The sequence below is a fragment of the Kwoniella dejecticola genome, chromosome 7 (assembly GCF_000512565.2).
Source record: "Kwoniella dejecticola CBS 10117 chromosome 7, complete sequence".
Taxonomy (NCBI): Eukaryota; Fungi; Basidiomycota; class Tremellomycetes; order Tremellales; family Cryptococcaceae; genus Kwoniella; species Kwoniella dejecticola.
The window spans coordinates 1,033,843-1,054,833 of NC_089307.1; the positions used below are offsets into that span (position 1 = coordinate 1,033,843).

General features: G+C 48.3%; 6 protein-coding genes and 1 non-coding gene across 7 annotated transcripts; 3 read left to right on the plus strand and 4 right to left on the minus strand.

Annotated features, from left to right (window-relative positions):
- Positions 1-563: 563 nt before the first annotated feature.
- I303_106013 (uncharacterized protein) lies at positions 564-2,413 on the minus strand (the record flags this gene model as incomplete). Its single annotated transcript, XM_018409321.1, has 2 exons — positions 564-1,945; positions 2,050-2,413. The coding sequence occupies 2 exons, from the start codon at positions 2,411-2,413 to the stop codon at positions 564-566; spliced, it is 1,746 nt and encodes a 581-aa protein (XP_018261594.1).
- A 1,868-nt stretch (positions 2,414-4,281) lies between these two features.
- Positions 4,282-4,396, plus strand: I303_106014. Its single transcript, XR_001936511.2, has one exon. It is a non-coding gene; the product is annotated as a 5S ribosomal RNA (ribosomal RNA).
- A 673-nt stretch (positions 4,397-5,069) lies between these two features.
- I303_106015 (uncharacterized protein) lies at positions 5,070-7,000 on the plus strand (the record flags this gene model as incomplete). The annotated part of the gene is made up of 8 exons (XM_065969295.1): positions 5,070-5,107; positions 5,181-5,392; positions 5,483-5,556; positions 5,619-5,943; positions 6,013-6,143; positions 6,211-6,597; positions 6,670-6,833; positions 6,907-7,000. The coding sequence occupies 8 exons, from the start codon at positions 5,070-5,072 to the stop codon at positions 6,998-7,000; spliced, it is 1,425 nt and encodes a 474-aa protein (XP_065825367.1).
- Positions 7,001-7,929: 929 nt separating this feature from the next.
- On the minus strand, positions 7,930-12,942 carry I303_106016 (uncharacterized protein; the record flags this gene model as incomplete). Its single annotated transcript, XM_065969296.1, has 9 exons — positions 7,930-8,961; positions 9,030-9,083; positions 9,151-9,288; positions 9,364-9,817; positions 9,878-10,881; positions 10,944-11,783; positions 11,841-12,156; positions 12,282-12,722; positions 12,812-12,942. The coding sequence occupies 9 exons, from the start codon at positions 12,940-12,942 to the stop codon at positions 7,930-7,932; spliced, it is 4,410 nt and encodes a 1,469-aa protein (XP_065825368.1).
- An 873-nt stretch (positions 12,943-13,815) lies between these two features.
- On the minus strand, positions 13,816-15,799 carry I303_106017 (uncharacterized protein; the record flags this gene model as incomplete). The annotated part of the gene is made up of 9 exons (XM_018409324.2): positions 13,816-14,096; positions 14,179-14,285; positions 14,370-14,478; positions 14,561-14,633; positions 14,701-14,847; positions 14,967-15,285; positions 15,383-15,481; positions 15,567-15,674; positions 15,780-15,799. 9 exons carry the CDS (start codon positions 15,797-15,799, stop codon positions 13,816-13,818), a joined length of 1,263 nt encoding a protein of 420 aa, XP_018261597.2.
- A 1,175-nt stretch (positions 15,800-16,974) lies between these two features.
- On the plus strand, positions 16,975-18,315 carry I303_106018 (uncharacterized protein; the record flags this gene model as incomplete). The annotated part of the gene is made up of 4 exons (XM_018409325.1): positions 16,975-17,135; positions 17,298-17,550; positions 17,652-17,797; positions 18,006-18,315. 4 exons carry the CDS (start codon positions 16,975-16,977, stop codon positions 18,313-18,315), a joined length of 870 nt encoding a protein of 289 aa, XP_018261598.1.
- Positions 18,316-18,941: 626 nt separating this feature from the next.
- On the minus strand, positions 18,942-20,320 carry I303_106019 (uncharacterized protein; the record flags this gene model as incomplete). Its single annotated transcript, XM_018409326.2, has 5 exons — positions 18,942-19,193; positions 19,333-19,510; positions 19,587-19,652; positions 19,806-20,014; positions 20,114-20,320. The coding sequence occupies 5 exons, from the start codon at positions 20,318-20,320 to the stop codon at positions 18,942-18,944; spliced, it is 912 nt and encodes a 303-aa protein (XP_018261599.2).
- Positions 20,321-20,991: the final 671 nt, after the last annotated feature.

Consider the following 20,991-nt stretch of genomic DNA (forward strand, 5'->3'; position numbering starts at 1 on the left):
AGTTCGAGTACATCTAGTCTTGTTAAAAAGGATATCACAGTGAAGAAATGAGTGTCCTTGGCATGGAACAAGCTCCGGCCGCCAACCGTGTCCGTCGTTGGCTATGATCTGAACTTCGCTTACAACCGCCTGTCAGTGAGGATTTACGGTGATACCTTCGGTCAGATTGCCGACCAAGCTCTTCTTAGTAAATTGCAGCTAAAAAGCGTGCGCCCGGTCCGAAGTGGCCTTGTAGACAGGATGCGCATGTCCGCGCTATCGGCCGTACGCATCATGTTCCGATTTTCGACTGTTATGTCAAAAGCAGAGCTAGGTCACAACGTCTGTCAAAGCTGATAGCGGAGTCGACGACACTACACTGGACATAATGTGAGCGATGCATGCGAGTGACAGATATCTGTATCTCTCATTGAAGCAAATCCCAAAGTATGGTATCAACATCAAAGAAAATACAACGTTTCGTTACGATTTCACTCTGAATCATAGGAATCAGCTAAACTACCCATTTTACCTGAAAAGTCCGTAATTCTAAAGAGGTCAATGTTACCTGCAGAACCCATAACCTAGAGGTCTCTTGGAAGTATCGCTGAAGTCGAAGAGGTCAAGGAACCCTTCCTTGCACTGGTGCTCAAAAACCTCGAGATACCCCTCTTATGTTTGCTCGAACTGGTATTGGCGGTCATATTATTTTGCTGTATCTCGGCTCTCTCGAATTCTAATTTCCTAAAAGCGTTTTCCACTGACGAAAGGAATAACTCGGTCTGACTGGCACTGAGCGAGCTGGCTGTACTCGGACTATTGGGCTGTCCGTCGAATGATGACGAACGTGACGATTCTGAAAACTTCAGATCAATACTTTCTTCTAAACAAAATTTTGATGCTGAGGGTATAGGCGGCGAAGAGTGGATTCTAGGAAGGTTCATCGCGATTGCAGTATCATCGAGACCGAGAATATCGTTATTATTGTTGTTGAATTGTTTCAGAGAAGATGATCTGGGTGATATCTCGATAACTGATCTAGTGGCTAAATGATTCTTGTATAATTGTCTATGCTTAGTAAATATCGAGTTACCCATGCCTGGTAATTGTCTGGGTATGAGGATCTGATCGGGTATGGACGAGTTGCGCCTTCTTCCCTTTTCGCTGTCGGCCGAGGAGGATGAGGTCGAGGATGAACAGGAAGACGTCAAACTGCTCTCAGGGGACGAAGAGGAATAAGCTGATGAGTTGGGGGTGGCTAGTGTAGAATTAGGCGAGGCTGATGTCGTTGAAGAAGCAGTAGAACCCGCATATAAATCGATGATATCGGATTCGGCTATGCTAGGCACTGCTTTCCGCTTGATCTTCCTTTCCCTCTGACTTATCTGGCTTGACGATGGGGAAGGCTTGATCTGAGCGGGTACAGGAATAGGTCTCTTGGCTTCGTTCTCCAGAACTCCAGCAGCCTGGCGGAGATTTCGCAACTCTTGTAAATTGGAGGGCGATGAGAAGGAGTTCAAGGACTGAGAAGTGGCCAGTATACGCAAATTGGAAGAGGACGATTTGGAGGATAGATGTAAAGGCGGAGAGATTATCGGTTTGCTGATCGACCTGGGTAATCCTGCCTTGGGGACCGCTTTTTTGGGAGGAGGCGGTGTCAGAGACAAGAGGGAAGAGGGCGATGGCAGGTCCAAGGATCCGAAGCCGAACCCGGGCGTACCGTCAAGAGCTGTCTCTCGGAGCGGAGTGACAGGGGTCTCATCCCACTCTGCTACTCCGCTGACGCCCAAACCTTTAGCAGAGGTGGGGTAGACGCTCCATGCTCTTTGCGGGATTTGGACGTTGTCGTCTGAAGATGGAGTTACTGGACTAGGTGTTAACGGTTCATCGTCGGATGAGCTGGGGGAAGGTGCTGGTGATCTGTTGAGCCTTCGACTTCGTTGTAATGATGCGCCGAATATCCGCACTATTTCGTCAATCTATCAGAATGACACTCGCACGTTGACTTCGGATTTCTGAGAGTATGTAAAGGGCTGATAACATGCGTGAGAGACCAGGCTGTGCACTCACTTGAGATAGCTGGATCCTGCTCGACTCTCAGCGGTCTAGCCCAATTAACCCTAGAATTCTCCGTTTCCTTTCCAAACTGCACCGACTTCCGCTGATTCAGTTTACTCACACCCAGCTTTGGCGACGACAGCACTTGGGGCGAGTCCTCGTCCAGTCCAACTGATGAGTCTCGATATGTCGGATAAGGCGATGGTGAAAATCCTCTTTCAGGGGTCGACAAGCGGTTTGAATGTGTAGAGGCAGTCGGCGAAGACGTCAGGTTCAGGGTGAAGATAGGCCTTGACCCACCAGTAGCGAAATAATCCAATTGCGAGAAGGACGACTTCAACAGAACCGGGGATGTGGGCTGCGAAATGGTCGACATCTTGTTTCCTCTTTATCCCTTCTCACAGGCTGGCTCAACCCTTCCCGCTGGGTATATCGACTTCAATAGTCCTTGTGATTCGCTGAGATTGTTGTGAACGTGTTGTATGTCGACGACACGGGAATACTAAATGCGATCATCGAGAGATTTAGCTATACTATACTGTACTACACTTGACTTTACTTTCAGTCACATTCACATTTAGACAGTGTGAAGAGATGCATTTGATTTTGCTAGACTGAATGGGAAGGAGAATGATATAATGCTGTGCCATCTTTTCTTTGAATACTCGTATGCAGAGGTTTCGAAAAGTGAGAAAGTACGATTGAATGATGAGATCATCGCGAAAATGAATTTAAGAGGGGAGGGATAAGCGGGAAAGGTGACTTACGAGTGCACTGGATTTTTCCCTTTCCCGATATGACAGCTTAATGCTTCAGGTGCCCTACCTAGGAACCCGATACCAAATATTTCCCCCAATTCAAACGATTCTCTCTACACTTCGCGCAGGAAAAGACCGCTGCCTCTTTCCTATATTCTTATTCTGTATTCGCTTGATTGAGGTATCACTACTACTTGCCAGAAAGTCGGGTCATGCGGTTCAGAAGTCCCTACTTTGGATGCGATGCAATCACACAGCCCAGTAAAGATTGTTGGAAGCGAAATGCAAAGGGGAGAAAGAAAGAGAACATTCAAACGGCTTGCTTGCAAGTATGCTACCGGGATATATCATACATCACCTCTACATCTGAGACGCGTACACCCGTTGGTACGGACTGCTTATCATTGTAAAGGGAAGCAAATCGATTCAGTCTGGACATTCGTGGACCAGTATCATGATACAGATGATTATACCTGAGTCAGAATCCAGTCTGATTTTGTCATCTTCGTTTCTAACCATGTTCTCAATTGTCATCTCAGTCTAGATCGCTCCCGGTATGCGGTCCCACTCCTGAGGGCATCTCTGAGCTAGTGCTACATCTACACAGGGCATCTAGGCCTTTTAACGTGTCTGTGGCTCAGTCGCCAGTCCAAATCGCAATGCTACATCTAAATGCGATACAGATCCGTCATTCGATCTGCTGGGAATGGACTCACGACGTCAGGGTGTCTATGCTTCTTGTCTCACTTGGATTTCCGGTCTGAAAGGCATCAATTCATTCGAGGGTTCCAATTCCAACAGGACGCATGCAAATTGTCCGCAGGCGCCAGATATGCTCGAAGGTTATGGTGTAATCGAGGCTATCGTAGCTGACGGGTGTGAAAGCGGTACCAATAAGTAGTCATAGTAGTTCACCGGATCCCCTGTAAGGGTGAGTTGAATGGGTAGAATGACATTTGCGGATGCAATAATGCTTAATGAAAAATGCAGAGACAAGTCATCCTGACTTGAGGAGAGACACGGGATGGCGTTACATGTCTTGGTTGCATTATCAAATGAATGGGTAACCAGACTGGCGATATCTGACCCATTAGTGAGCGACATGAATTTTACAGGATCCTAAGGAAACTCTTTACCCTGAAGCACGGGATCGACCATGGCGCATTTTAGCCCCAACTCTAACATCCCTCATCAGTCCTTTGTCAGGCGTTTATGCTATGCCTGATGGATTGAGCAAGACACCTTCCTCCCGTACGTGCTCACGACTCGCTCTAGCCATGGATGCATGTGCATTCATGCGGACTACTGAGATGCTTGAAATTTCAAACTTCTTGATGAACAAGCAGTTCGGAGCTTTTCCCTCGGCAACGCGGATCCAAAGGAGGGTTAGGAACACTGGTGAGCAAGGTACCATCAAAACGCTCATGCTAGCTTTGCGAAGGCAACGTTTGCTATATAATGGCTATTTCAAGGCGTTTCTTTCATCTACGGCCATAGAATCCAGAAAGCACCGGGTCCCGTCTGCTCCCCGCAGTTAAGTTGGATATCGCTCGGTTAGTACCAAGGTGGGGGACCACTTGGGAATCCCGGGTGCTGTAGTTTTTGCTTTTGCCATTGCCAACGATCAAATGCATGCCTCTTCTTGTCATTTAATATCTGAAAGATCGCACAATTTTATTTTGTTTTAGAGAGTCGCATGATCGTCATCCCCGAAGAGGGTATTTAGCGCCAAAGGAAGCCCAAAAGATACCATCATGCGATAATTCTCCGAACAATAGCGGTCCAACCGAATCAATGAACAAGGCCTGAGTCCGCAAAGATGGTAATGCAGGAAGATGTCAATCGAAATACCCATATCCCCCTGGTCGCTATGGACGTATTTGTATCTTGAGCGAGGTGCTCAGGTCTGGTAAATACTTCGGATCGTCGCGGAAGACGGCTTGCAAGGGATGTTGACTGCTCCGAACAGGTGTCATCCTCGACCCTGGGAATTACCGGATCAATCCGCTATTCTCCTCAACGCTATGACCCAGTTCCATACTCCACCTTCACCCGAGCATAGAGACCTCTGACAGTCAGTCCACGATACACGATACTGGGCTTGCCGTAATACTGACATGCATAACCATTCTCACTGACTGATCTTACTCTCATCCATCCATGACGATATTGGCCATCTGACCTCAACATGCGCCGTGATGTCGACGATCAGCACTTCAATATTGACCATCAAAATCTCGTCTGACACCGCAGCGACAACGAAAAGATATTACGATGGCTGCTCCACCCCTTGCGGACATCCGGATCCATATGTGAGTCAGACCGGTCCCTCCATCCGGTACAGAACATCAAGAGAGTCCGACTGACCTTCTCCCTGACGCACAGTATAGGCGCCGGTATGGCAGGTATGGGTTCTGCCCTAGGTCTGGCCAAAAGGGGACTCACCAATATCCACGTATGGGAATCGGCACCTTTCCTCACGGAAGTAGGAGCAGGTATCAACTTGGTGCCCAACGTGGCCAAAATCTTGGATAGATGGGGTGTGCTGGACATCGCTATGAGCGAAGGTGTACGATTGGAGACCGCCAGTGTGTTAAGTGAGTGTTTAGGAACTTCTTCACTCTTGCAGGTCTGATGAAACAGCCATTGCCCTCGACTGATCCATCTCTCTGGCTATGGATAAACAGACTGTCAGACGGACGAGGTATTGACGCACGTCGATCTGGGCTATATCAAGAAGGAATTCAATTATCCTTTCGCTGTACGTAAGCGGAGTCCGACTTACACCCAAATAAGCTTGCTGAGCAGTTGACTTGATTATAGGTTTGCCATCGATGGGCTTTGCAGAAAGCTCTGGTACGAGGTGCTCTCGACACGGGCTCTGTGGTGTTACACCTGAAGCGCCAAGTAAATCAGTATGATTTCGATAATACGCGCTTCAAAGTTGCCGAGGCGTTCCCTCTCCCTCCGATGTCGTCCGGTGCATCGGACACGTCGTCTACTTCTGACACTATCAGAGAGAGCGAAGATCTAGAACAAGAAGAAGAGCTTCCAAGGTGGATAGATGCCGATCTTATTCTGGCGGGAGACGGTATAAAGAGTAAAGCACGAGGTGTAGTTCTAGCCCGTAGAGGCTTGAAAGATGATGGTAAGGGTTCTTGGGGTTTCTTGTGTTTTGTGGGATGGGGAGAATGCTAAATCTGAGCGAAATGCACAGTGATGGAGTCGGGTCAAGCTGCATATCGAATTCTACTGCACCGCGACGAGATCAACGAAGATCCGGAACTCATCCCCTTTTTCGAGGACTCGCAATCGTATCGATGGATCGGAGAGGGACGCCATGTAATCGTGAGTATACGCTCATGGCCTCGCAAGTGGGGTACGGTCCAGCTGAAAGGTATGGATGGACTTCTAGGCGTATCCGATATCTTCACACCACACATTGAACATAACCAGCTCGCATCTCTCGCACAATTCCTCGTCCACTATACCTGACTCGTGGACGAACCCCGGATCCAAGGAAGAGATGCTAGAGATGTTCCAAGACTGTTGTCCTCGTCTCAAGAAACTTCTTGAGCTAGCACCAGAGGACGAGGTGATCGAGTGGAAATTACGTGCGAGAGCCCCGCTTGAACATTGGGTAGAAGGGAACATAGCTCTGGGGGGAGATGCGTGTCATGCGACATTACCTGACTTAGCGCAAGGTGCGGCACAAGCTGTGGAGGATGCTGCTGTCTTAGCTGTTGTTCTGAGCAAGATCAGCAAGAAGAAAGATATTCATAAGGCTTTATTGGTGTACCAGGTGAGTCAGATGTATTCGCAATTCTTGAGTCCAGGCTAGAAGGATAATCATTGACAGTGTAGCGTGATTTAGGCGATTCGGAAACCCCGAGCAGACTGGGCAGTCATGACTGCTGCATCTAACGGCCGAGATCTCCACTTGCCCCTTGGTCCAGCTCAAGAAGCACGCGATGCAGCGTTCAAGGCAGCGTCAGCAAGCAAAACGGGCGGAAGTAATCCAGACAAGAGACTTGACAAGTAAGTTGATATTCGTATATCGCTAGATCAAAACATATAAAGTATGATGTTGAGTGAGGCTGTGTATGTGCAGGGATATTCAGAAACAGTTGTTCAACTATGATTGCGTTGTGGAAGCGAAGACGAAGTTTTGGACTTTATTCGACCAGGTCGACAAAAGCGACTGAACGGCCAGCGACTTCCTCATCGGACGACCTGTGAAACTTTTGGGTATGCCTGAACAGATTATTCTCAATTCATTTGTCAGAAAGAACTTACGAACAGAACATGAACATTCATACCATACGCTGCCTCTGATATTATCTACATACTTCATTAGCGGATGTAAGCATATTTTATCGATTGACATCATTGCATTCTGTGCAGCGAAGACTATCACGATCACCAGTCGCAATTCAGCAGTTCAAGGATGCGATAACTTGCTTGCATCGTTCCCGGATCATCACCATCCATCACCAGCATCAGAAGCAGTACCGCAAATCAATTTTATCATTGTCTGCATCTGTAGAATATTGATATGCGTCTGACAACGAGATGTCAAGCCCAAGTGCTGTACGTGTACAGTATGTATACTGTGACCTGAACAAAGATTCTCGGGCGAATAGATCCTCGATGTACAGTAGACCTGCTACACATGTAATCCGAAAACCAACTGTAAGGAGATCGCAACGTTCACAATTTTTGCGACGTCGCCCGTGATGATGATTCATGCTTGTATCTGATCAATGCTTGTATTGCTGTTGCTACAAATGATGAAAATGCTCAAATGGAATTAATTGATCGTCGTTGCCTCAATCCAGTCCAGTCCAGTCCAGCCAAGCCAAAAAAAGAATGAAAGAGAAATCTATAGTAATCTCGATGGAAACCTCAAATGGTATTAAAATATAGCTCAAGCGAAAGTAATATAAATGTCAAGCCGATGTTAAATGGGACATGCAATGTATTTCCCTCCTCAGGTCGATTCTCCAACACTTCAATACTTCAACGCTCCAATATCTGATATTTGATGCTCTCCTCACATCAAATACAGCATTTCATTCTCACGAATTGAATGCCGGTTCATGGGTTTCCCGTTCCGTGCGTTTGCGCGCAAAACCTACTCATCAATCACCAGATCGTCTTGCGCTCTTTCGATAGCTTCCACAATCTCATCCTGCGGGACTCTGACTACTTTCCCATCCACTTCCCGTTCTAACAAACCATGATTGATCTTTGTATCTGGTGATACACCCGGACCGAGGGGCGAGTCCTCGGAGGCAGCGGAAATCAAGCTTGGATCAGGTGGTGAGAAGGCCTTCTCAAATGATCCTGATCCTGAAGACGCGGAACCTGAATCGAATGATCCCGATCCTGAGGGATGTCCCGGATGAGCAGCATGTCCGCGGGATAGTTTACGTTGTGGTGATGGGATATTTATCGGTTGAGCAGAAGATCTAGGTGAAGAGATGGGACTCGTTGTGGCAGGAGATGAAGTGATTATGGACGGTGAGGCAGGTTCAGAAGGGGTAGAGGTTGTTTGTCGAAAGGGTGATACAGGCTGAGGCGCAGAGACTGGGACTTCTATAGCTTCTGTAGGTGCTGAACTGGCGATACCACTTGAAAGTGTTGATGGTGGATGCTGTACAGGGTTTGAGGTGGTGTGGACGTCGAATCCTGGACCTTGTGGTAAAGTCGGTGATTCCGTCGGAGGCAGATCCACACCTTCATCATCGCCCTCAAAAGTCCAACTGCTCGTCCCGGCAGACATGGACATCCTTCTACCGCCCGATTCCGCTAGCTCATCATCCTCGTCGTCATCATCATCTTCAGGCACGACTATAGCTGTGACCCCATGCTCATCAGGGTTAGCCGTTGCAGGATCCCCGCCTTCCCTAAACGCCCTATCGAATTGTTCGGCCCAATCTCGAGGGGTTAAAGGTATCTGTACCTCGCTGGCTTTATTTATCTGACCCTGCTGAGCGGGGGTCGGCGGTTCAGTACGTATCACCGAAGGGGTAAACTTCGCTTCGAAATTATCATCAAATGCGTCGTTGTCGTCCGCGAAGGGGTCTTTGGCATCGGAGTCATGTACCGGATTAGGCGAAGTGAATGACGGCGAACCAGATGCGAAGTTGCCCCAGCCGTCATCCTACAGACACATTTACACAGGTCAGCTGTGTCAGAAAGAGCGGCCTATCCGAGGCCACGACCACTCACGTCGTCAAAGTCGTCCTTGCCACCTTGTCGACTCGGGCCCGCAGTCTCCCAAGCCTAAAAGGCAAATGCGGAAAAAAATCAGCTTTCACTACTACACATTCTCCAAAGTTTTTGTACTTACTCCAAAGTCATCCTCGTCATTAGCCGCGTTGTTACCCCAGCCAGAGTTGGGAGTCGGTTGCAGCCAATCGGCATCATCGTCATCATCCGACGAGTCTGTCGGTCTTCTGCCTAGTCCTACACCAGAATTCCTCCAAAACTGCTCAAAATAACCGCAAAACATCAATTCGCGCCTGTGCCAAAAGTAGGACGAACAGGAAAATTTGGGACTCACCCTATCCATACCCTCTTCGTCGGCATGATCATCCTCATCGAAACCATCGAAGTCATCGTTACCTCCACCTCGATTGATAAAGCCATCTCCAGCACTGGTCCTAGTCAAGGGTTCGCCGAACTTGACAACCTGTTCTCGATCGTGATCATCCTCTTCATCCGAACTGGATTCATCATCTTTCGATCCTCCTTGAATCGGCGAGATACCTCCGCTTTCCGAGATTGATCCGTTGACGGCGTTGGACATCGGTTTGCCTCCAGCGAGAGGTTTAGAATCTTTCGCTTTCGCGTCTCTCAGTGACGAATCCACAAATGCCTCCCACTCAGAGAGAATGAAGGAGTCCTTGATCTTTTCGTACAGTTCAGGCGGACACCGGGCGAAGAATTTGACGAGCTCTTCAGCAATCAGGATGATGTGACCCATATATGCTAGTCTGGGAGTTCTCGGTTGCGCACTAGAGGCAGTCATACGATCAGCGGATGCTCAGATAATTCAGACACGACGTTTGGCTTACATCATTCGATCATTCAGCCGTTGAGCATCCAGCACCCGCTCAACCAATCTAGCTTTGACCATCAATTCCACGACCAATTCGCTGTTGAGACCAGGTCCTAGCCTTCCGTTAAGAATTTGCTGCAGTATGTCATATACCACATGATGCATGAAATCGTTGCTCGGATAGTCGAAGAAAAGCTGTACCACGTCTGGTATGACGGAGTTGCTGATGTATTGCTTTTTCAATCTGTCGCCCGGAGCCAACTTTGACGTATCTTCCACTATCTTTATAGGTGGGGGAATGGGCTTGGCAGTCGGCGTTGATGTAACCGGGGCGGCTGTCGAATCTGGTAGATCCAGATTGGCTGATGAAGGGGTGGGTTCTTGTTCCAAATTATCGATGTCGGACGAAGATGCGATAGAAGGCGCAGTCGAAGAGTTCGCTACTGCTGCATTTGATTCTGCTCCGAGCTCAGAAACGACCGATAGGCTGTACGGTTTCGATTCGATGCCCATAACATCCCTCAGTCGTTCCGCATCCGCAGGCGATGGAGGCGGAGGTATATCCGGATTGTTGTCTGAGGCTGGTGCTTCGCTAGAAGCTGGCAACCCTAGTATTTTGGAAGCTGAAGGTGAATTTGAGGGAGTGATATCGTTGACATCTTCCACGTCGATGTTCTCCAGCATCTCCTCGTCGTCTGAGGCAACATCGTCTTCGGACTCCGTCAACGACGCATCGGTCGAACCGCATGACACAGGTAATTCCCTGGCTTGGGTGACCTGATTCTCGTCATTCCGATTATCGTCTTCTCCAGCTTGATCACCGTCAATGGCTTCTCCGAGAGCTTCCAATCCCTCCAAGCCGCCAGACAGTATACCTTCCTCGGTATACGTTGGTCCCGTTCCCGGCGTACGATTGAGTATGGACATGTTGGAGCTGTGGAGTAACTCAGCGTAGAGTTCCAGTAAACGAAATCGTTCCAAGGTGAATGGTTTCGGTTGAGCAGATGAAGCTGACCGAGTCTGCAAGTAGTAGCATGATCAATATTCAGGGTCAAGGAGGCAGACTACGCTTCACAACGTACCTGTGACCTCGGCTCCCTGACAAAACGATGAAGTTTATCGAATTTTTGGCTGATCAGGTCTAGCAGATGCCCCAGATGGACAATCCCCATTCTCGAGCTCATGTCAGCTAGAGCTTCTTCCATGTACCTTCTGTCTTTCTCTTCCCTCTCTTGCTCTGTCTCCATTTCTACGTCTTTGTCCCCATGTCCATTGCCGTTCGGCTGTGTCCTCACGCTCATCAAGCGATTCCGCAGGGTGTGAAACAGGTGGGGCTCCGAGAAATCCGAGTTGTTCCTGCGTATCACTTCGACTAATATCGAACAGATATGCGTCAGGGATGAAGTCGCAGAAGCTATCGACGGTAATGGGTGAACGACAAATGGGTCCAGCGGTGATGCGGTCCGATCTTCTGTTTCTTCGCCTCCACCGTTGACGCCTTTCCAGTCGGAATCGCTCAATTCCAAATCGTCCAACATGAAACCAATCAACATTTTCACGCTCGATTCTGACATCAATTCCCTGATCAATCTGTTATCCCTTGACCCGGTATTTTGGCCTTGTCCAGCTTGTTGCTCCATCATATTTCCTCCTTGGGGGTTGAACGGGGTCGGTGTGCAAAAAGCGATTATCTGTTTCAACACATCGGCTACGGTCGTATGAATCGACGTTGAATGATGGGGGGAAAGGAACTCTAGGAGTCGAGGTATCAATCCTTCGTCCGCTAACCAGTCTATCACGCCCGTCACACCACCTTCTTCCGCCGATACTATCTTTAATAGGACGTCTTGTACAGCCGGACTAGCTATACGCGATAATATCCTCTCAACGACATTCGGTATCGATTGTATGAACCGTATCATCTATGTCCTCATCAGAATTTTCGCTCAAACAGGTGATTGGCAGTGTGTTTAACGTACCTCAGGTGCCCTCTTAGCCATCAACGTTCCATTGACTCTAGCCCACATACCCCTAATAACCTCTCTTTTCCTATCTCGCTCCTCGTCCTTCTCACTCCAAAATTCGTTTCTCGCCCTTTCCCGCTCCCCGGCCTGCTGCCGCGATATTATCGCTGACGAAGACAAGTCGGGTTCTCCATTTGACGTCGCATCGTCCATGGAAGGTAAGACTGCATCCCAAAAGGGTGCTAAGAGGTATTCGGGGTTATGTATTATCGTCTCAGAGGTTGACCATATTTCCGCGCAACATAGTATTTCTGTTGCTAAAGTCGGATACCTGCGCGAGCACCAAATTAGCCGAAAATCTGGCGCTCCAATGCAATACAAAATCTGCCCATGATACTCAAGTCCAGTACCGGTACCCGAAAGAACTTGATGGGTATTTCATCGCTGCCCACTCACCTCGACCGTTGCACATCCTCTTCAGCTTCCGATTTCCTCCTCAATCCTTTCCCTAGACCAACGTCCGAGCCTGGAAAATGATCTTCATCTTCACTATTCTCGCTGTCTTCCTTCGTCTCCTGCTTATCTTTATTCATACTCTCATCGTGATCTCCTTGAGCTTCGCTCGATTTCAGATCCACACTGACCAATTTTGACGGACCGGAAGAGGGTGTCTCCGGTCCTAACGGAGGACTGTTCCTCCCTTGGCCTGGTATCGGTACGTTCGATAAAGATTGGAAGGACGGTCGATACGAGGGATATAGATCCGGTGAGGTCAAAGCTATACTCAGGACTTCCTCATCTGCTTCGTGGGCCTGTTGATCCAATTCATCTAGACCAGCTACTACCCACGTCAAGAGGGATTTCACGGATTCCTCTCTCGACAAATACGAGACGAGCCTGATTATACAAGATACTGACGTCAGCCATATTCAACACCAAGTAAACCAGTAAGATCAAGGAGAAGGATGAAGTGATTGGCAACCCACTTATTATTTTGGGCTTTACATTCGTTCAGTATATCTTGTTCGTCCAGTATCTCCTCCATGGAAGGGGGTATCTCCCTGGTGAGAAGTGCGTCCAGCGTCGAATTGGACGCAAAGCTGAATCTCCATAACATGATGTTGATGTTCGATGTTCACTTTTGACTGATCTGATCCTACCGATTTCCTTCAAGCGCCGCTCGGTCTTGAAGATTGCGGATAACTAAGTGATGTCGAGATCTCGATAAGTCGCCTCGGGGTCGTCAAATCGGTCCGTTACGGTAGTTTGGCGAGGCGAAATGGAATCACAATGCTATCGTGACCGAAGACTCCTAACGATAGATGCTATTATATGCCGGGAGCGGACCGAAATCGATTAATGTTTGTTTGCTCGCGTGCTCGGTGTGAATGTGAGTGTGTGGAAAGTAAAAAGTCCAGGAGTAAGGAGAGGCGAATTTTGGGGTGAAGTACCGAGGATAGGATGGTTATTGATTTGTCATTTGATATCGCCTTATCTCGTCCTCTTCTTGACGTAGTCGACACTTGAGCTGCTGAAGGTGAGGGGTGAACTATGTATCCATTTGAGCCAATGCTTCTCTCTTCCACTTATCAAGATGAGCCGCTAACCTATTATCGCATTATCGCATTCGGCCGCATGCTTGATTATGTATCTATGTATGTATGTGACTTTGTTTTCGAGGGTGCCGATAGTCAATTTCCGGGGTAAATGTGGCAAAACGTGGTTTCACCCTACATACACACCCCATACAAAGGCGTGATCACCATATAATCCTCGGCAAGTCTCTCAATATTGTAAAGTCCACAGAAGTATTATGCATTTCAGAACGGCCAATATTGGTCCTACTCGACCTCAAGATACCGCTCCGTACATCCCACACAATACAAGCAACATCAAAAGGTTACCATGTTCTCCACCAGCGACAAGATTATCCGCTCAACCCCTGAGAAGCTGGCAACCCATTTTCACTTACAACTTACTCTGAACACACTCATAGCTTACTGACCAGATCCAGACCCCCTTCAACCCATTGCCTGATCAACTGTCCAGCAATCGCCGTAGAAGGTGGAACCCTGCTCAAACCGCTCTCGCTCGTCCTGTTTGCAAGCTCCTCTGGCGTTTTCTCGGAAGGGGCTAGAGCAGCAGAGGATTCTTGATCTGCCTTATTCTGAGTCGCTTCTTCCAATTGCTTGTAATCCTTCTTGGTGAATGTTGATCCGTTAGGGGAGGCTACCAACGATCGGACCATTGATTTAGGGAACCATTGTGCGTCTGTCACCAAGTTATGCTCGATCAGCCTGGCGAAGCGCTGCCCAACTGAGAGAGGGACTTGGACCGAAGAACAGAAACATACCCTCAAGCTCGTTATCCAGATCTAAACGTATCGTCTGTCCATCTTTCGCTCGACCGAAAGTACCTACCATCAGATTGGACGGGAAGGGCCAAGGTTGACTCGACGAGCTACATCATCATAAGTAATATGAGCCTCTTTGTCCCTTCCCACGATCCTCCGATGTCCTTGAGAGGGGTTGAAGGAACACTTACTATCGTACGGGACCCACTTCGATTCCAGCTTCTTCCAGGACTTCTCTCCGAGTAGCGTCTTCGAACGTCTCTCCGGGCTCGATGAAACCCGCCAAGCAAGAATACATGCCTGTAGTTGACCGCACAATGCAGCCGTCAGCTGACAAGCACAATCCTTACTGGTGATTGACTTCCGTGAAAACGATATTTACCTTTCGGCCATGATTTCTGTCTTCCAAGCAACATCTTTTCACCCGTCGAATCTAGGATACCCATGATGATCACCTTGAACCCGTGCAACGCTTATCAGTTTCAGTCTTGATGCAAAGCTTGAAGGGTGGGGTGTACTCACTGGGTCCGTTCGCGGATAAGCGAAATTATGTAATCCCTTAGTGGAGAAACAAGGCTCTTTACCTTCGACAGGCTGAACGGATGTCAAGCAATTCCGCTTCCATCCTGCCCAGAGCGAGTACGTCGGTGATCCGCATGCAGGGCAGAACTACCATCACAAAGTCCAAGTCAAATCAGGTTCTTTCAGCTCAGTGATCTTTTGACTTCTATCAGACCGGCACGAAGCTGGAATTGACTGAAGTGGAGTTAGGCGAAGCTCAAGCTCACCTTATTCCTTACATTCCAATCTATAAGTGCCCTTCCCTGAGCGTAAACACCAGCATCCCAAACATGCATCGAGCCTCCCGCAGCTCTCGCATCACCCCATTCTCCGCCCAATCCATCAATGAGCGAATCCCATTCTGCTGAATTGGCATCGAGGGCGAAATAAGGTGTTCCCTGCGGATTGTGGTGGTCGACTACGCTAGATTCGTTCGTAGTGGGTGCTTCTCGATCATCTATACCTAGGAACACCAAAGCAGGCTGGGTTTGCGGTATTCTTGCGGTCTCATGGACCTTCTTGACGTCGCTTGAAGCGTCTTGGGGCCTATCGACACATAAGAAGCATGATGAGTCAGCAATCCTTTAAAATTGACGAATTTCGCGGAATCAGACGAGGAATGCCAGCACTAAAGGCGACTCACGCCGAGCCGAACTCGTCTCCTAATTTATCGCCTATCTGATCCTTTGACAAGTAAAGCACTTTCCCAGCTTCGTCCTTCTTCATCAACGGTTTTCCTTCTCTACCGATGGTCAACGGTAATGTCCATCAGCCTATTAATACCGTCATGAGTCTGAGCCGAGACCGAAGGACACGCTGATGCTCACTTGAAAATGATGAACCTCGTCTTGCTATCGTGTAGATGCTTGTTCATGACCTCGCTAGAGTGCCTTTGAAAGGCTACCCTGTTCAAGGGGGGTTGCCCCGCATAGAAGCTGATACAATGGGCAAAAACGTTCAGCGTGGATTCTTGATGTATTCATTCAACCTGATTGAAGATGCAAGTATTGATTCACACAGCCCGTCATTCCAGGACTCACTTTACAATATTATCTCCCATATAGACTGATTTCGCTTGGTCCGTTACACTTCGTGTGGAATGCAAATCTCGATAAGGCGATGGGTATCCCGTGGAGACTCGCTGTCTTGTGGATTGACTATTCGCTGCTAGTCGGGTCTTGGTGAAGGGTCTATATATTCTCGTTGTGATTACCAGGTCACTGTGTAGTGCACGAATGATAGTCTTGATTACCATTCACCAAGTACTTCTTACTTCTGATTGCTAAACACTTCTCATCTCCTTTTTACCATCCGAAATCCCGGGAGATAAGGGGAAGAAGCAAGCGATAGAATCCTATTCGACAGGACCAAAGGATTGGAGGAATTTTTGACCAGCCGAGAGAATTGCGTGTCCTGCTGCGAAGTTACGTCGGAGAGAAGTAGCAAGAGAGTTTTCAATACGCGAAAGTTGAATGATTCGTTATCAAATCAAAGCACATCCGTAGAGCGCTAACACACGATTGCACAAATGCACAAATTACAAAGCACGTATCTCCTCCAATCGCCCATGACCAATTGCGATATCATCGGAAATCGCCGCCCTTTGTCGGTCCGAACGAATCAGGGTCAGAGCCTATCATATCATCCCGGTGTAGAGAGACGACAGTCATAACCCCCAGTACATATCATTCATTCTTCGCTGAATCTATCAAGTGCTCAGGAGCCTCGTTGATTTTGTCACGTCTATCGCCTCAGCCCTCTAGTGCATCTGTCGATACATCGAAATATTTTGAAGGAATTGAGGATTCTTGGTGACATACCCCGCATCTACCCCAGTCTGAGTTCTGCCTCAGGCACGGCTGTATGACCTCACCATAATTTCTGGGTGCAGCAGTCCGATCGTTGTGCTTTGTGAGATCTTTAGCGGGTTTTCTTATTGATACGATGGGTGATCATGTTACGGTATTCCAGCAAACGTTATGCCTATGCGTATGCGTGTGCGTGTGCGATTCTGCCGTTTCTGCATTGGAGGACGTATATAGTGAGTATGCGGTCATCGATACGGATATGCATACGCGTCCTTTCGGCGGCGTATCAGGTCAGACATATAAGCCTAAGCCTCTTACAGTAAACTAGTAAGACCTAATCGTACCGGTACATTGCAAGTCAGGTGCAAGTGATCCCTCTCCCTCCCTCACCTCACAAAATATACTCAACACGTATATAAACAAGACTATGTCCATCCCCGATCCAAGAAGGAATTCCACTGAACCTTTATTACCCACTCCCACCACTGAATCAGACGAGAACATCCATCAACCAAACTCCAATTTCCCTCTAGCCAATATGGGAGTCTCGCTTTCTACTGCTCGGGTCATCGCGCCTGCTTCCTTCGTGTGAGTCAAAGTCGAATCAATCAGGTCAAATTGACTGGAATCAAGTCAATTGACCACGGATCATGGCATGGCATCGTCAATGATCATCATATTGCAATTGCACCGACTCGACCGTCATCCCTTGATCGAACACTGCTGACGATCCGTTCATCCCTACAACAGGATCGACTTCGCCTGTCAATTATACGGAATGCTTTCATCGCCCAACATGAAGGACATCCACGATGCCAACCCATGTTCCTTCTCTCCTCAGCCATTCGCCATCGCAGGCTTCTTCACCCCTCAACAAGTCCTTCAGTTGATCTGGCTCAGAGAACTCTACAGATCGGACAGACAAGTCGAGGGCGCCACGCTGAGATACACCCCGTGGTACGCTTTGGGTAATGCTTGCATTGCAATTTGGATGTTGTTCTGGGTAAGTGAAGTCAAGTCAAGTCATGTTGAGGGGAAGTATCAGTCATAAAGCAGGTCAGACTCGCTGACACTTGATAATTACTCTACTTCATCACCCTGCAGAACAAGAACAACCTCAAAGGGTCCAACGTCTTGGTCATGATCAACACCCTTACTCAACTATACTACGCATTCGCCCTTCGGGACCCAGCGCCGAAGACATATCAATCTAAATTGACCAATGCAGTCAATATCACTTTTGCCGGGGTGTGAGTGGTTATACTCTCTTCTTGTCTCTTCTTCGTCGTAGTCTCTCGATCTCGCTTTGGCACGTTGCCCCTTGTCACGTTGTCACAAAATCATCCTGATGTCACATAATCATCCCGGCGTATGAGATCTCCTTCTCAAATCGAAACGCACAACGAGCACCCGGCTGACAGCGCACCATTCATCTCATTATCTCATTCCAAACCACAGCGGTGTCCTCGACTTGTTCCACAACGTCACAGCAGCCTACTTCCCCTCGATCCCACCTAACCTCCTCGTGAAAATCGCTACGCCCTTACTGTCCGCGTTCACCGCCCTTCAGGCTCCATTGCTCTTCGGCACGTGTATCGCGTACGACCTCTTCGGCGTCGCTGTAGGCCAACACCAGCTCGCGGCCAAGGCGTTGAACGGTCTCGGAGGAGGCGGCGGTGAAGGATGGGCTAGACTCCTCGGCGGAGTCGGTCTAGGTGTTGTTGGGATTGTAGGTGCGAGAACTTACGGGGGAGCTAAGTGGCTTTAACCTTAAGCCATCCAACGGGCGTAGGCGTCCCATCCACACCTTGAGCGGCTTGCTTGTATGATATCATACGACCGCGCATTCGCGCAGATGTAGATGGGCATTTTGATCAGTTGAGAATTTGAATGAGTGGGCTTGGAATGCGATTGAGCAGAGCAGAGTAGAAGTGAAGGAGAGAGTCTGAGAGGGAATAGCCGTAAGATACTAGTACTAGTACACGTAGATAGCCAATGTAAGCGATAAGCTGGATATGAAGATATGTATAGCGGTTCTAGCACACGTCTCAATGTGTCACCGAGCATTATATGAGGAACAGTCGTACATCCATTTATGAGCTACTTGATGGAATGCAGATATCGGTTTGCTTATGCTCAATATAGAATGCCTTGCGCAGACCTGAGCAGACCGTGCTCTCACCAAGAAATTGATCAGGATGACTCCTGACATAGAAACGCAATGTGTGGATACTACAGTATATATCCTGTGGTTTGTCGTCTTAATCCTCCTTGGGTGCTCTGACTTAGTAGTAGTCAAATCAGTTTTACGAAAATTGGGGGTATGAAAGCTGAATGAGCGGGTCCCATGTTTGTTTTCGTTGTCAGAATACTTCATAGAAGACCCAGAGTATACTAATCCTCCAGATTGGTCCACACTTTCACCACATCCCCTTCCTCTTCCAAAAGGTCTACAATCTTCATAACCCCTTCAGCAGTCTCTTCACTGATCCCTTCTCCGTCCCCTTCTTCTCCATCCTCTAGTATTTTCAGAGGATCAGTAGGCACGAATACCAGATCCGAAGATTGGATCGAATAATTGGCGGAATGGGGTGGGTTTGAGAAGAGGGTAGTGAGGGATGATAATTCCGAAGTCGGTGTTGAGATCTATGTCATACATACACCAACAAATCAGCGATGTCGGCTCGCTAGCCAGACAGCTCGATATTCTGATTCAAACCTAGTCCAGTCCACTCTGGTTCAATCCAGTCTGCAAGGTGAGGCAAGCAAGACAGGTGTAGCTCACCTCGTACTCCATTACACCCTCTTCACTCTCGCTCTCGACTTCCCGCACATCCTCCGCACCACCCTCGACGGCGATTTCGAACAAGTGATCAAAATTCGCTTCTTTCGATCCAGTCTCCGGCCGCAGAGTTATCAGACCTTGTTTGTTGAACATGAACAACACAGGCGAGGTTCGTGCTCTGCTCTCAATAGCCCATCAGCTATCTCTGCTGCTACTGCGAGCAAGCGATATGATGGAGGATTGCAGCAGCTTACCCGTTCTTTGATAAGATCTCTTTCACCCTTTTCACGGTTCTAGCCGGATTCGAAGTAAGGCATTCGCTGGGAGCGTAGAACAACCCAATAATATCAGCTGATGATCTCATACCCGGTGCAACGCGATCATATCGGGAACCGGAGACGCGCTCGGATGTACTGGGTACAAGGAGCAGAAAGAGGAGAAAGCTGAACAACAGATCTAAAGGACCAACTTACACAAGCATGACCACCTTCCCACCAGGAGCGACGGCCTCGTAGACGACATTTTGACCCGTACCATCATTGACGCTTTTCGCGCGGATCATAGCATTCTCAATACCTTGTTTAGTCAGGCCTTGTTCCCTCGCCCGTTGGAGGGCCGTAGCTAGTTTCGAGTTGAAAGCTGGATCGGACGATAAAGGGGGTTTCATCGAATTTATGATTTCCTATACATCGAAATTCGGTCAACTCAACGAAGCTGAGCGTGGACGCGGTTCAAAGACAGTAGCAGAAATAGAAGAAGAGAAAGAAGAAAGTAGATGAACTTTTGAGAGCTTTGCGAATAACGCTCCTCGTTCTTTATCTGCTGCACCTTTCTTATGCCGTATCTTCGACCATCGATTATGGCCTGATTCTGTCCTCAGTGAAGTTGAAAAGCATCGGCACCGGCTTGTTGGGATTGCGGTGAGGCGTATTCGGGATGGACCAGCTTGCGCGAGCGACTGGCGTATCAGGGTAGATGTGCAGTTCATGTTGACTGCTTTGACTTGATTGAAGACTTGGTCGACGTGCCAGATCGTTTCTGTATCCTTTCGCTGTCAGTTTCATTTGAAGTGAGGAATCGTCAATGAGACAGTTTTCTTGAGGCGAGGTTATCATGATCACTCGTTCCGAAATTATTGATTTCGTATTCGTAGATCATGCAGGCGAAGGGACCGGAAATATCCGAGCGTCCGATCCGAAACAACAAGATTTGAAGCGTGATTCATGATCATATACCGAACAAACCGATTTTCTACCCAATCATGCAGCTCGTCAACCACTCCAATAAAGATGATCGTCCTAGCGAAGCTCACATGTACAACAAGTTCACAAAATTCGAGTTCGCAGCATGTGATGACTTGGAGGAAGGGACAAGGGGAAACACATCTTGTGTGTGTTTCCCTTTGACTAGTGGTCCGTGTGTAGCTTCAAATGGGTAGAAAGGCGGTCCGTGCTCCGCAAATGTGGATGAACAGCCGACTGGATCGGAGTACTACTGACAAGATGAAACGCTGAACGCTTCCTTCCTCACTCCGAGACGAAGATGCCCAAACTTGGTGCAAATCATTGCAGACCTAGGGCGGCAACCTGACATCGCACGATGCTTGTAAAGCGGGTCTGTATCTCGGCTTGAGAGATGATCAGTGATCTCAGGTAAGCT